This window comes from Oncorhynchus keta, chromosome 22 (genome assembly GCF_023373465.1).
Source record: "Oncorhynchus keta strain PuntledgeMale-10-30-2019 chromosome 22, Oket_V2, whole genome shotgun sequence".
NCBI classification, from domain to species: domain Eukaryota; kingdom Metazoa; phylum Chordata; class Actinopteri; order Salmoniformes; family Salmonidae; genus Oncorhynchus; species Oncorhynchus keta.
This window is the reverse complement of record NC_068442.1, coordinates 55,750,794-55,763,063: the sequence shown is the minus strand read 5'-3', so window position 1 is coordinate 55,763,063 and position 12,270 is coordinate 55,750,794. Positions and strand designations below refer to the sequence as shown.

The 12,270-nt window shown below is 45.7% G+C and overlaps 1 protein-coding gene and 1 long non-coding RNA gene across 2 annotated transcripts in view; one reads left to right on the top strand and one right to left on the bottom strand.

The window, feature by feature from the left end:
• The first annotated feature begins 124 nt into the window (after positions 1 to 124).
• nme7 (NME/NM23 family member 7) overlaps positions 125 to 12,270 on the top strand; it is a 144,249-nt gene continuing 132,103 nt past the window's right edge. The window contains 1 exon segment of the mRNA XM_052475674.1: positions 125 to 267. Coding sequence (XP_052331634.1) covers positions 265 to 267 — 3 coding nt within the window. The 5' untranslated portion in view covers positions 125 to 264.
• LOC127910766 (uncharacterized) lies at positions 4,775 to 5,506 on the bottom strand. The gene is made up of 3 exons (XR_008076141.1): positions 5,441 to 5,506; positions 5,086 to 5,173; positions 4,775 to 4,972 (listed from the first exon to the last, which is right to left on the bottom strand). It is a non-coding gene; the product is annotated as an uncharacterized LOC127910766 (long non-coding RNA).

Sequence of the window (12,270 nt, the reverse complement as noted above, 5' to 3'; positions counted from 1 at the left end):
TCCGGAAACAACATTATTATTATTATTATTATTATTATTATTATTATTATTTTGCATTCGTTGCTAATTCTGTGCAAATTTGCGTCCTATATTCATGTAAAAGCCTCCAAGTTATTTATTTGTTGTTATATCTATATATTTTTTTACCCGTGTTAAACATTTCTGCGCATGTTGCTATGGTGATATGTTGTACAACGAAGCTAAATAGCTAACTGCTACAATAGCCACACGAACTGTCGTCATCGGGGATCTCTATCTAAAATAATGGTAAGATAAAGCATCGCTAGCTACCCTTCGTGGTTTCATAAATGTAGGTGCCAACAAAGCATTAAAAGACATACTCTATACATGTTTTGAAATGCTGTACGATTTAGGTAGAAGTTAACCGTAGTTTGCGAACTTTGGCTAGCATAGCTAGCGCAACGACTGTATGAATGAATACGTTAGCTAGCCAACCAAACAACGTAACATTAGACTCATTTTTAAAATGTAACCTTTATTTAACTAGGCAAGTCTGTTAGGAAAAAACCTTATTTACAATGACGGCCTAGGAGCAGTGGGTTAACTGCCTTGTATCGTGTCAGGGATTTGATCCAGCAACCTTTCAGTTACCGGTCCAACGCCCCAATGCAGGCAGAAACAAGATATGTTTGTACTTTTAACATCATACAACCAATCGATGTTACTTGGTCAGTTGAAATACTTTACGCAAATAATACAATTTTTGCTTGTTAACGTTAGGCTCCCCAGGTCATTGTGGTAAATTAGTTACCGTATTATCTACCGGCAGATGGCGTATTTTCCCGCACAATGAGCTGTGCAGGTTGTGTTGTCGACAGAAAGTCTGTCAGTAGAATCATGTTTGTTCTACTGTTTGGCCTCTATCTCTAACGTCCCACAGTGTTATTCATAATTTATAGCTGCTACGAAGGCGTTTGTGGGGAGAGGATAGTGACATAATTTTCTCCAACACTTACATGTATATTGTTTTGTCTTTCATATCATTGGCCATGGCTGGTCTCATCTGTCCATGACATGTCCAACTAGGAGACCAGTACAGTAAGTATGACAGTTAAGAAGACTGAATTTGGCTTACCTGCCAAGCAATCAGTTGACCAACTGCTGTGATAATGCACTGACTGGATGAATGTGATGTGCATTGTAGACTAGCTTAGAGGTACATTGGCAGATTCGGCATAATAAATATGCTCACAAGGCCTGTATTCACAAAGCGTCTTATAGTAGTGGTGCTGATCTAGGATCAGTTTTGCCTTTTGGATCATAATGAATAAGACAGTGGGACTAGATAATTAGAGCAGCCCTCTGAGAGGCTTTGTGAATACGGACCAGTACCATTTTCTAAGCATTTTGTATTACTGTATAACAATCTCTTACCTAGTCTATCGCTCGCTGTACGTGATTCATTTTGTGGGGAATATTGATCTGCCTTAGTGCAGGCAGCAGCAGGAGATGTTTCCATTGATAGCACTGTGGGACAGCAGGTGTCTGAGAAAGAATGGTCCTTCTCTTCCCAGAGCTGGCTGAAATGAAGGCCCTGCTCTGCGTGGCTGGAGACCACATGGATCTAGTTATCACAACTTGGCCTGGCTAGCACAGATGTTAGTTTAGGCTGGGTGTACACTGCACGACTTTCAAAATACTAACATCGCTGAGCCTCTCACATGAAACTTTCCTGTAGTTTTTTTGTCTTACCAACGTAGTGGTGCGTATACTACATGATGTGGCAGAGACGGAGGGTCACACACTACAAGATTCTTCACTTTGGTCGGGAGGATTCTCCATGCCACCATTCTCCAAGTTAACCTTAACCCTCCTGACCATCCAGACACCTCCTGACCAACCAGACACCTCCTAACCCTCACACACTACAAGATTCTTCACTTTGGTCGGAAGGGTTTCTCCATGCCACCACGCTGTCTCTTTAAAACAATGATGTGATTACATTGTTAACGTAGCTACAATGAGCTGTGGCAAAAAGCAGCCTCAAATGTTTTCAGTCAGACATTGACACTTGCCATATAGAGTTGAAATATCTGGCCAACATTTTTAATTGAATATCATTGCTTGTGAACTTCAGAGTTGTAACGATTTGACAATTTGGTTAAAGTCATTGCTCCTGCTCGAGAGTATTCACATTCTGGGTGATGTGATACAACGTCATCATCTCATTTCCTCTTCTCTGGTGAGCTCTTATTGGCTATTGCTGATCATCATTCTCAAAACCTATAGGCCTTCAGTGGTGAACCTATAGGCCTTCAGTGGTGAACCTATAGGCCTTCAGTGTGTGAACCTATAGGCCTTCAGTGTGTGAACCTATAGGCCTTCAGTGGTGAACCTATAGGCCTTCAGTGGTGAACCTATAGGCCTTCAGTGGTGAACCTATAGGCCTTCAGTGTGTGAACCTATAGGTCTTCAGTGTGTGAACCTATAGGCCTTCAGTGGTGAACCTATAGGTCTTCAGTGGTGAACCTATAGGTCTTCAGTGGTGAACCTATAGGCCTTCAGTGGTGAACCTATAGGTCTTCAGTGGTGAACCTATAGGCCTTCAGTGGTGAACCTATAGGCCTTCAGTGGTGAACCTATAGGGCCTTCAGTGGTGAACCTATAGGTCTTCAGTGGTGAACCTATAGGTCTTCAGTGGTGAACCTATAGGCCTTCAGTGGTGAACCTATAGGGCCTTCAGTGGTGAACCTATAGGCCTTCAGTGGTGAACCTATAGGGCCTTCAGTGGTGAATCTATAGGTCTTCAGTGGTGAACCTATAGGCCTTCAGTGGTGAACCTATAGGCCTTCAGTGGTGAACCTATAGGCCTTCAGTGGTGAACCTATAGGCCTTCAGTGGTGAACCTATAGGCCTTCAGTGGTGAACCTATAGGTCTTCAGTGGTGAACCTATAGGTCTTCAGTGGTGAACCTATAGGTCTTCAGTGGTGAACCTATAGGCCTTCAGTGGTGAACCTATAGACCCTTCAGTGGTGAACCTATAGGCCTTCAGTGGTGAACCTATAGGTCTTCAGTGGTGAACCTATAGACCTTCAGTGGAGAACCTATAGGTCTTCAGTGTGTGAACCTATAGGCCTTCAGTGGAGAACCTATAGGTCTTCAGTGGTGAACCTATAGGCCTTCAGTGGTGAACCTATAGGCCTTCAGTGGTGAACCTATAGGCCTTCAGTGGTGAACCTATAGGCCTTCAGTGGTGAACCTATAGGCCTTCAGTGGTGAACCTATAGGCCTTCAGTGGTGAACCTATAGGCCTTCAGTGGTGAACCTATAGGCCTTCAGTGGTGAACCTATAGGCCTTCAGTGGTGAACCTATAGGCCTTCAGTGGTGAACCTATAGGCCTTCAGTGTGTGAACCTATAGGCATTCAGTGTGTGAACCTATAGGCCTTCAGTGGTGAACCTATAGACCTTCAGTGGTGAACCTATAGGTCTTCAGTGGTGAACCTATAGGTCTTCAGTGGTGAACCTATAGGCCTTCAGTGGTGAACCTATAGGCCTTCAGTGGTGAACCTATAGGGCCTTCAGTGGTGAACCTATAGGTCTTCAGTGGTGAACCTATAGGTCTTCAGTGGTGAACCTATAGGTCTTCAGTGGTGAATCTATAGGCCTTCAGTGGTGAACCTATAGGCCTTCAGTGGTGAACCTATAGGCCTTCAGTGGTGAACCTATAGGCCTTCAGTGGTGAACCTATAGGCCTTCAGTGGTGAACCTATAGGTCTTCAGTGGTGAACCTATAGGCCTTCAGTGGTGAACCTATAGGCCTTCAGTGGTGAACCTATAGGCCTTCAGTGGTGAACCTATAGGTCTTCAGTGGTGAACCTATAGGCCTTCAGTGGTGAACCTATAGGCCTTCAGTGGTGAACCTATAGGTCTTCAGTGGTGAACCTATAGGCCTTCAGTGGTGAACCTATAGGCCTTCAGTGGTGAACCTATAGGCCTTCAGTGGTGAACCTATAGGCCTTCAGTGGTGAACCTATAGGCCTTCAGTGGTGAACCTATAGGCCTTCAGTGGTGAACCTATAGGCCTTCAGTGGTGAACCTATAGGCCTTCAGTGGTGAACCTATAGGCCTTCAGTGGTGAACCTATAGGCCTTCAGTGGTGAACCTATAGGCCTTCAGTGGTGAACCTATAGGCCTTCAGTGGTGAACCTATAGGTCTTCAGTGGTGAACCTATAGGTCTTCAGTGGTGAACCTATAGGCCTTCAGTGGTGAACCTATAGGCCTTCAGTGGTGAACCTATAGGTCTTCAGTGGTGAACCTATAGGCCTTCAGTGTGTGAACCTATAGGCCTTCAGTGTGTGAACCTATAGGCCTTCAGTGTGTGAACCTATAGGCCTTCAGTGTGTGAACCTATAGGCCTTCAGTGGTGAACCTATAGGCCTTCAGTGTGTGAACCTATAGGCCTTCAGTGGTGAACCTATAGGCCTTCAGTGGTGAACCTATAGGCCTTCAGTGTGTGAACCTATAGGCCTTCAGTGTGTGAACCTATAGGCCTTCAGTGGTGAACCTATAGACCTTCAGTGTGTGAACCTATAGGCCTTCAGTGGTGAACCTATAGGCCTTCAGTGTGTGAACCTATAGGCCTTCAGTGGTGAACCTATAGGCCTTCAGTGGTGAACCTATAGGCCTTCAGTGGTGAACCTATAGGCCTTCAGTGGTGAACCTATAGGCCTTCAGTGGTGAACCTATAGGTCTTCAGTGGTGAACCTATAGGCCTTCAGTGGTGAACCTATAGGCCTTCAGTGGTGAACCTATAGGTCTTCAGTGGTGAACCTATAGACCCTTCAGTGGTGAACCTATAGGTCTTCAGTGGTGAACCTATAGGTCTTCAGTGGTGAACCTATAGGTCTTCAGTGGTGAACCTATAGGTCTTCAGTGGTGAACCTATAGGTCTTCAGTGGTGAACCTATAGGTCTTCAGTGGTGAACCTATAGGCCTTCAGTGGTGAACCTATAGACCCTTCAGTGGTGAACCTATAGGTCTTCAGTGTGTGAACCTATAGGCCTTCAGTGGTGAACCTATAGGCCTTCAGTGTGTGAACCTATAGGCCTTCAGTGGTGAACCTATAGGTCTTCAGTGGTGAACCTATAGGTCTTCAGTGGTGAACCTATAGGTCTTCAGTGGTGAACCTATAGGCCTTCAGTGGTGAACCTATAGGACCTTCAGTGGTGAACCTATAGACCCTTCAGTGGTGAACCTATAGGTCTTCAGTGGTGAACCTATAGACCTTCAGTGGTGAACCTATAGGCCTTCAGTGGTGAACCTATAGGCCTTCAGTGTGAACCTATAGGGCCTTCAGTGTGAACCTATAGGGCCTTCAGTGTGAACCTATAGGGCCTTCAGTGGTGAACCTATAGGGCCTTCAGTGTGAACCTATAGGGCCTTCAGTGGTGAACCTATAGGCCTTCAGTGGTGAACCTATAGGTCTTCAGTGGTGAACCTATAGGTCTTCAGTGGTGAACCTATAGGTCTTCAGTGGTGAACCTATAGACCCTTCAGTGGTGAACCTATAGACCCTTCAGTGGTGAACCTATAGGCCTTCAGTGGTGAACCTATAGGTCTTCAGTGGTGAACCTATAGACCCTTCAGTGGTGAACCTATAGGCCTTCAGTGGTGAACCTATAGGTCTTCAGTGGTGAACCTATAGGTCTTCAGTGGTGAACCTATAGGCCTTCAGTGGTGAACCTATTGGTCTTCAGTGGTGAACCTATAGGTCTTCAGTGGTGAACCTATAGGGCTTCAGTGGTGAACCTATAGGCCTTCAGTGTGTGAACCTATAGGCCTTCAGTGTGTGAACCTATAGACCCTTCAGTGGTGAACCTATAGGTCTTCAGTGGTGAACCTATAGGCCTTCAGTGGTGAACCTATAGGCCTTCAGTGGTGAACCTATAGGTCTTCAGTGGTGAACCTATAGACCCTTCAGTGGTGAACCTATAGACCCTTCAGTGTGAACCTATAGGGCCTTCAGTGGTGAACCTATAGGTCTTCAGTGGTGAACCTATAGGACTTCAGTGGTGAACCTATAGACCCTTCAGTGGTGAACCTATAGACCTTCAGTGGTGAACCTATAGACCCTTCAGTGGTGAACCTATAGACCTTCAGTGGTGAACCTATAGACCCTTCAGTGGTGAACCTATAGGTCTTCAGTAGTGAACCTATAGGTCTTCAGTGGTGAACCTATAGGTCTTCAGTGGTGAACCTATAGGTCTTCAGTGGTGAACCTATAGACCTTCAGTAGTGAACCTATAGGTCTTCAGTGGTGAACCTATTGGTCTTCAGTGGTGAACCTATAGACCTTCAGTGGTGAACCTATACACCCTTCATTGGTGAACCTATAGACCCTTCAGTGGTGAACCTATTGGTCTTCAGTGGTGAACCTATAGACCTTCAGTGGTGAACCTATAGACCCTTCAGTGGTGAACCTATAGGCCCTTCAGTGGTGAACCTATAGACCCTTCAGTGGTGAACCTATAGGTCTTCAGTGGTGAACCTATAGACCCTTCAGTGGTGAACCTATAGGTCTTCAGTGGTGAACCTATAGACCCTTCAGTGGTGAACCTATAGACCCTTCAGTGGTGAACCTATAGACCTTCAGTGGTGAACCTATAGGTCTTCAGTGGTGAACCTATAGGCCTTCAGTGGTGAACCTATAGACCTTCAGTGGTGAACCCATAGACCCTTCAGTGGTGAACCCATAGACCCTTCAGTGGTGAACCCATAGACCCTTCAGTGGTGAACCCATAGGCCCTTCAGTGGTGAACCCGTAGGTCTTCAGTGTGTGACAGGTTTGTGTTTTATTTGAATAAAACACATCTTTTCGATCTTGTCTCATCGCTGCAACTCCCCAACAGGCTCGGGAGAGGTGAAGGTCGAGCCATGCGTCCCCCGAAACATGACCCGCCAAACCGCGCTTCTTAACACTCGGCCGCTTAACCCGGGAGCCAGCTGCACCAATGTGTTGGAGGAAACAACATCATTCAACTGACAACCAAAGTCAGCCTGCAGTCGCCCGGCCCGCCACAAGAAGTCACTAGAGCTTGATGAGCCAAGTAAAGCCCCCCCCCCCCCGGCCAAACCCTCCCCTAACCCGGACCACACTGGGCCAATTTTGCGCCACTCTGTGGGACTCCCGGTCAAAGCTGGCTGTGACACAGCCTGAAATCAAACCCGGGTCTGTAGTGACGCCTCAAGCACTGCGATGCAGTGTGTTAGACTGCTGCGCCACTCGGGAGGCCCGGGTTCATGATCCTGAAAGGACAGCAACCGTAATGACTAACCTGCCCTCTAAATACACCTCTGCTGTCTTCAACCAGGATCTCAGCGATCACTTTCTCATTGCCTGCGTCCATAATGGGTCTGCGGACTACCCCTCATCACTGTCAAACGCTCCCTAAAACACTTCAGCGAGCAGGCCTTTAATCGACCTGGCCCGGGTATCCTGGAAGGATATTGACCTCATTCTGTCAGTAGAGGGTGTCTGGTTATTCTTTAAAAGAGCTTTCTTCGCCATCTTAAATAAGCAGGCTCCATTTAAAAAATGTAGAACCAGGAACAGATATAGCCCTTGCTTCTCTCCAGACCTGACTGCCCTTGACCAGCACAAAAACATCCTGTGGCGTACCGCTTTAGCATCGAATACCCCCTGCGATATGTAACTTTGTAGGGAAGTTAGGAACCAATATACACAGGCAGTTAGGAAAGCTAAGGCTAGCCTTTTCAAACAGAAATTTGCATCCTGTAGCACAAACTCCAAAAAGTTTTGGGACACTGTAAAGTCCATGGAGAATAAGAGCACCTTCTCCCAGCTTCCCACTGCACTGAGGCTAGGAAATGATAATTGAGAATTTCAATAACCATTTTTCTACGGCTGGCCATGCATTCCACCTGGCTACCTCTATCCCGGTCAACAGCACTGCACCCCCCACAGCAACTCGCCCAAGCCTTCCCCATTTTTCCTTCTCCCAAATCCAGTCAGCTGATGTTCTGAAAGAGCTACAAAGTCTGGACCCCTAAAAATTAGCAGGGCTAGACAATCTGGACCCTCTCTTTCTAAAATTATCCGCCGCAATTGTTGCAACCCCTGTTACTAGCCTGTTCAACCTCTCTTTCGTCTGAGATCCCCAAAGATTGGAAAGCAGCTGCGGTCATCCCCCTCTTCAAAGGGGGAGACTCTAGACCCAAACTGCTACAGACCTATATCTATCCTACCCTGCCTTTCTAAGGTCTTTGAAAGCCAAGTTAACAGATTACCGACCATTTCGAATCCCACCGTACCTTCTCCGCTATGCAATCTGGTTTCAGAGCTGGTCATGGGTGCACCTCAGCCACGCTCAAGGTCCTAAACGACATCATAACCGCCATCGATAAGAGACATTACTGTGCAGCAGTATTCATCGACCTGGCTAAGGCTTTCGACTCTGTCAATCACCACATTCTTATCAGCAGACTCAACAACCTTGGTTTCTCAAATGACTGCCTCGCCTGGTTCACCAACTACTTCTTAGACAGAGTTCAGTGTGTCAAATCGGAGGGCCTGTTTTCCGGACCTCTGGCAGTCTCTATGGGGGTGCCACAGGGTTCAATTGGATTGGATGCAGCAAATTGGTTGCAGTCTATCACAGTGCCATCCGTTTTGTTACTAAAGCACCTTATACCACCCACCACTGTGACCTGTATGCTCTCGTCGGCTGGTCCTCGCTACATATTCGCCACCAAACCCACTGGCTCCAGGTCATCTATAAGTCTTTGCTAGGTAAAGCCCTGCCTTATCTCAGCTCACTGGTCACCATGGCAGCACCCACCCTTAGCACGCGCTCCAGCAGATATATTTCACTGGTCATCCCCAAAGCCAATTCCTCCTTTGGCCGCCTTTCCTTCCAGTTCTCTGCCAACCAACTACCTACCTCATCCCCATATTTGTTTTTCTGCTCTTTTGCACACCAGTATTTCTACTGCACATCCTCATCTGCACATATATCACTCCAGTGTTAATTGCTATATTGTAATTACTTCACTATTATGGCCTATTTATTGCCTTACCTCCTCACTTCATTTGCACACACTGTATACAGATTTTCTATTGTGTTATTGACCTTACGCTTGTTTATTCCATGTGTAACTCTGTGTTGTTGTTTGTGTCGCACTGCTTTGCTTTATCTTGGCCAGGTCACAGTTGTAAATGAGAACTTGTTCTCAACTAGCCTACCTGGTTAAATAAAGGTGTTCTCAACTAGCCTACCAGGTTAAATAAAGGTGTTCTCAACTAGCCTACCTGGTTAAATAAAGGTGTTCTCAACTAGCCTACCTGGTTAAATAAAGGTGTTCTCAACTAGCCTACCAGGTTAAATAAAGGTGTTCTCAACTAGCCTACCTGGTTAAATAAAGGTGTTCTCAACTAGCCTACCAGGTTAAATAAAGGTGTTCTCAACTAGCCTACCTGGTTAAATAAAGGTGTTCTCAACTAGCCTACCTGGTTAAATAAAGGTGTTCTCAACTAGCCTACCAGGTTAAATAAAGGTGTTCTCAACTAGCCTACCAGGTTAAATAAAGGTGTTCTCAACTAGCCTACCTGGTTAAATAAAGGTGTTCTCAACTAGCCTACCTGGTTAAATAAAGGTGTTCTCAACTAGCCTACCTGGTTAAATAAAGGTGTTCTCAACTAGCCTACCTGGTTAAATAAAGGTGTTCTCAACTAGCCTACCTGGTTAAATAAAGGTGTTCTCAACTAGCCTACCAGGTTAAATAAAGGTGAAATAAAATAATGTACTAATAATCCAGATTGCCGGTTGTGCGCACTCCTCCTCTCCTTTTATCTACTCCTCTTTCTTCCCCTTCATCTCCCTTCCTCGCTCTCTCCTTCCTCTGTTCCTCTCCTCTCTCCTTTCCTCTGTTCCTCTCCTCTCTCCTTTCCTCTGCTCCTCTCCCCTCTCCTTTCCTCTGCTCCTCTCTCCTCTCCTTTCCTCTGCTCCTCTCCTCTTTTCCTCTCCTCTCTCCTTTCCTCTGCTCCTCTCCTTTCCTCTGTTCCTCTCCTCTCTCCTTTCATCTGTTTCACTCTCCTTTCCTCTGTTTCACTCTCCTTTCCTCTGTTTCACTCTGCTCTCCTCTCTCCTTTCCTTTTCTCCCTACATCTCCTCTCATGGCTCTCTCCTCTGCTCCATTCTGTGACTCATGCATCCCTACCTCACTACTGGGATTCTGCCTCTTGTCTGTCTAGGAAAGTAAACCATACACTTGTTTTAAAAAATGATAGCTTAAGCTTTTTTTAAAGAGTTAGCTAACTAAGTAAAGTTGAATTGAATTCAGGCTGATTTGACGTTAGCTAGCTAAGTTAACATTACCTGACACTTGTCCCCATTCCCCCTTTCTCTTTCGCTGCTTTCTCTCTTTCGCAAAAAAATCTAATCGAAGACGGATGAATGTAGCTATCTTGTTTGCACTTGATACAATTCCAAATGAACTAGCTAGCTAGCTAACTTGCTAGATTAGTAACGTTAGTTAACCATGTTCCTATCATCAACATACTTGTGGATATTGGATAGCTAATTGCCGTTACAATTGTGGCAGCAATATTATAGATGTAATTGATGTTAACCTTCAGAACTGTGTTGAGCCCAGACAGACGATCTATTTACCAGGAAAAGTGAATGTGCTTTACAGAATTTTATTGAAACTATGTTTGGTAGAAGTAGGAGGTTTCTTTCGGTGTGGCGGTCAATGATTCTGCTGTGGGGCGGCGCCAGATTTAAATGAAGGCAGGGGAAACACTGACCCACCCTACTGGGGAGCCAGGTCCTGACAGGCCAATCAGATTGATGGTTTAAAGCATTGTTGTTGATTTAGACAATCACATTTGTGCATTTTTTTCTTCTTCATGTTGCTAAAATGCTGTCAGTTCTACTTTTAAATGTAACAATGTTTCACACACAAGTTATTTTCAAAGAGATGGCTTTCGGCAGCACTGAAGTGAAAAACACAGTTCCACTCACCAGATGATACTCATTCGAAACTTAATTAACTTCTTGTTGAAAGTTATTCTTGAAAAGGGAGAAGCTAACAAATGAGCAACAACATCCTCTTTGATTACATTTGCTGCAGCTGCAAAATAGCCGGTCCCACCCATTTTCCCACCCAGTCCTACCCATTTTCCCCACCCGGTCCCACCCATTTTCCCACCCGGTCCCACCAAAATGTGATCATTTTCCCAAAATTTTGCCCTAATACAGGAATGGCAGATGCCTTTTCCCACCCTGTCCTACCTGGCCAATCAAAATGTTTATCTGCCCAGAGACCAGCAAAGAAAAATTGATTCCACTGTCACTAACAAAAACTGCAGATTTGCCCTAAAATACAGTTGAATGGCAGATGCCTTTATCTAAAATCTTCTGTTGGCCTGGCCAATGGCTGACTTATCTAAAGCTCAGTTTTCTGATCTGCCCAGAGACCAGCAAAAAATTACAAAAACTCGGTCTTGTCTTGAATCGTCTTGACTCTCTCCGGTTTCGTCTTGTGGTTTTGAACACAACACTTGTAACCTTTACATCCTTGTTAGGTCACTGTGTTAGGTCACTGTGTTAGGTCACTGTGTTGGGTCACTGTGCTAGGTCACTGTGTTAGGTCACTGTGCTAGGTCACTGTGTTAGGTCACTGTGCTAGGTCACTGTGTTAGGTCACTGTGCTAGGTCACTGTGTTAGGTCACTGTGTTAGGTCACTGTGTTAGGTCACTGTGCTAGGTCACTGTGCTAGGTCACTGTGTTAGGTCACTGTGCTAGGTCACTGTGTTAGGTCACTTGTGTTAGGTCACTGTGCTAGGTCACTGTGTTAGGTCACTGTGTTAGGTCACTGTGTTAGGTCACTGTGTTAGGTCACTGTGTTAGGTCACTGTGCTAGGTCACTGTGTTAGGTCACTGTGCTAGGTCACTGTGCTAGGTCACTGTGTTAGGTCACTGTGTTAGGTCACTGTGCTAGGTCACTGTGCTAGGTCACTGTGTTAGGTCACTGTGTTAGGTCACTGTGCTAGGTCACTGTGTTAGGTCACTGTGTTAGGTCACTGTGCTAGGTCACTGTGCTAGGTCACTGTGCTAGGTCACTGTGTTAGGTCACTGTGTTAGGTCACTGTGCTAGGTCACTGTGTTAGGTCACTGTGCTAGGTCACTGTGTTAGGTCACTGTGTTAGGTCACTGTGTTAGGTCACTGTGTTAGGTCACTGTGCTAGGTCACTGTGCTAGGTCACTGTGTTAGGTCACTGTGT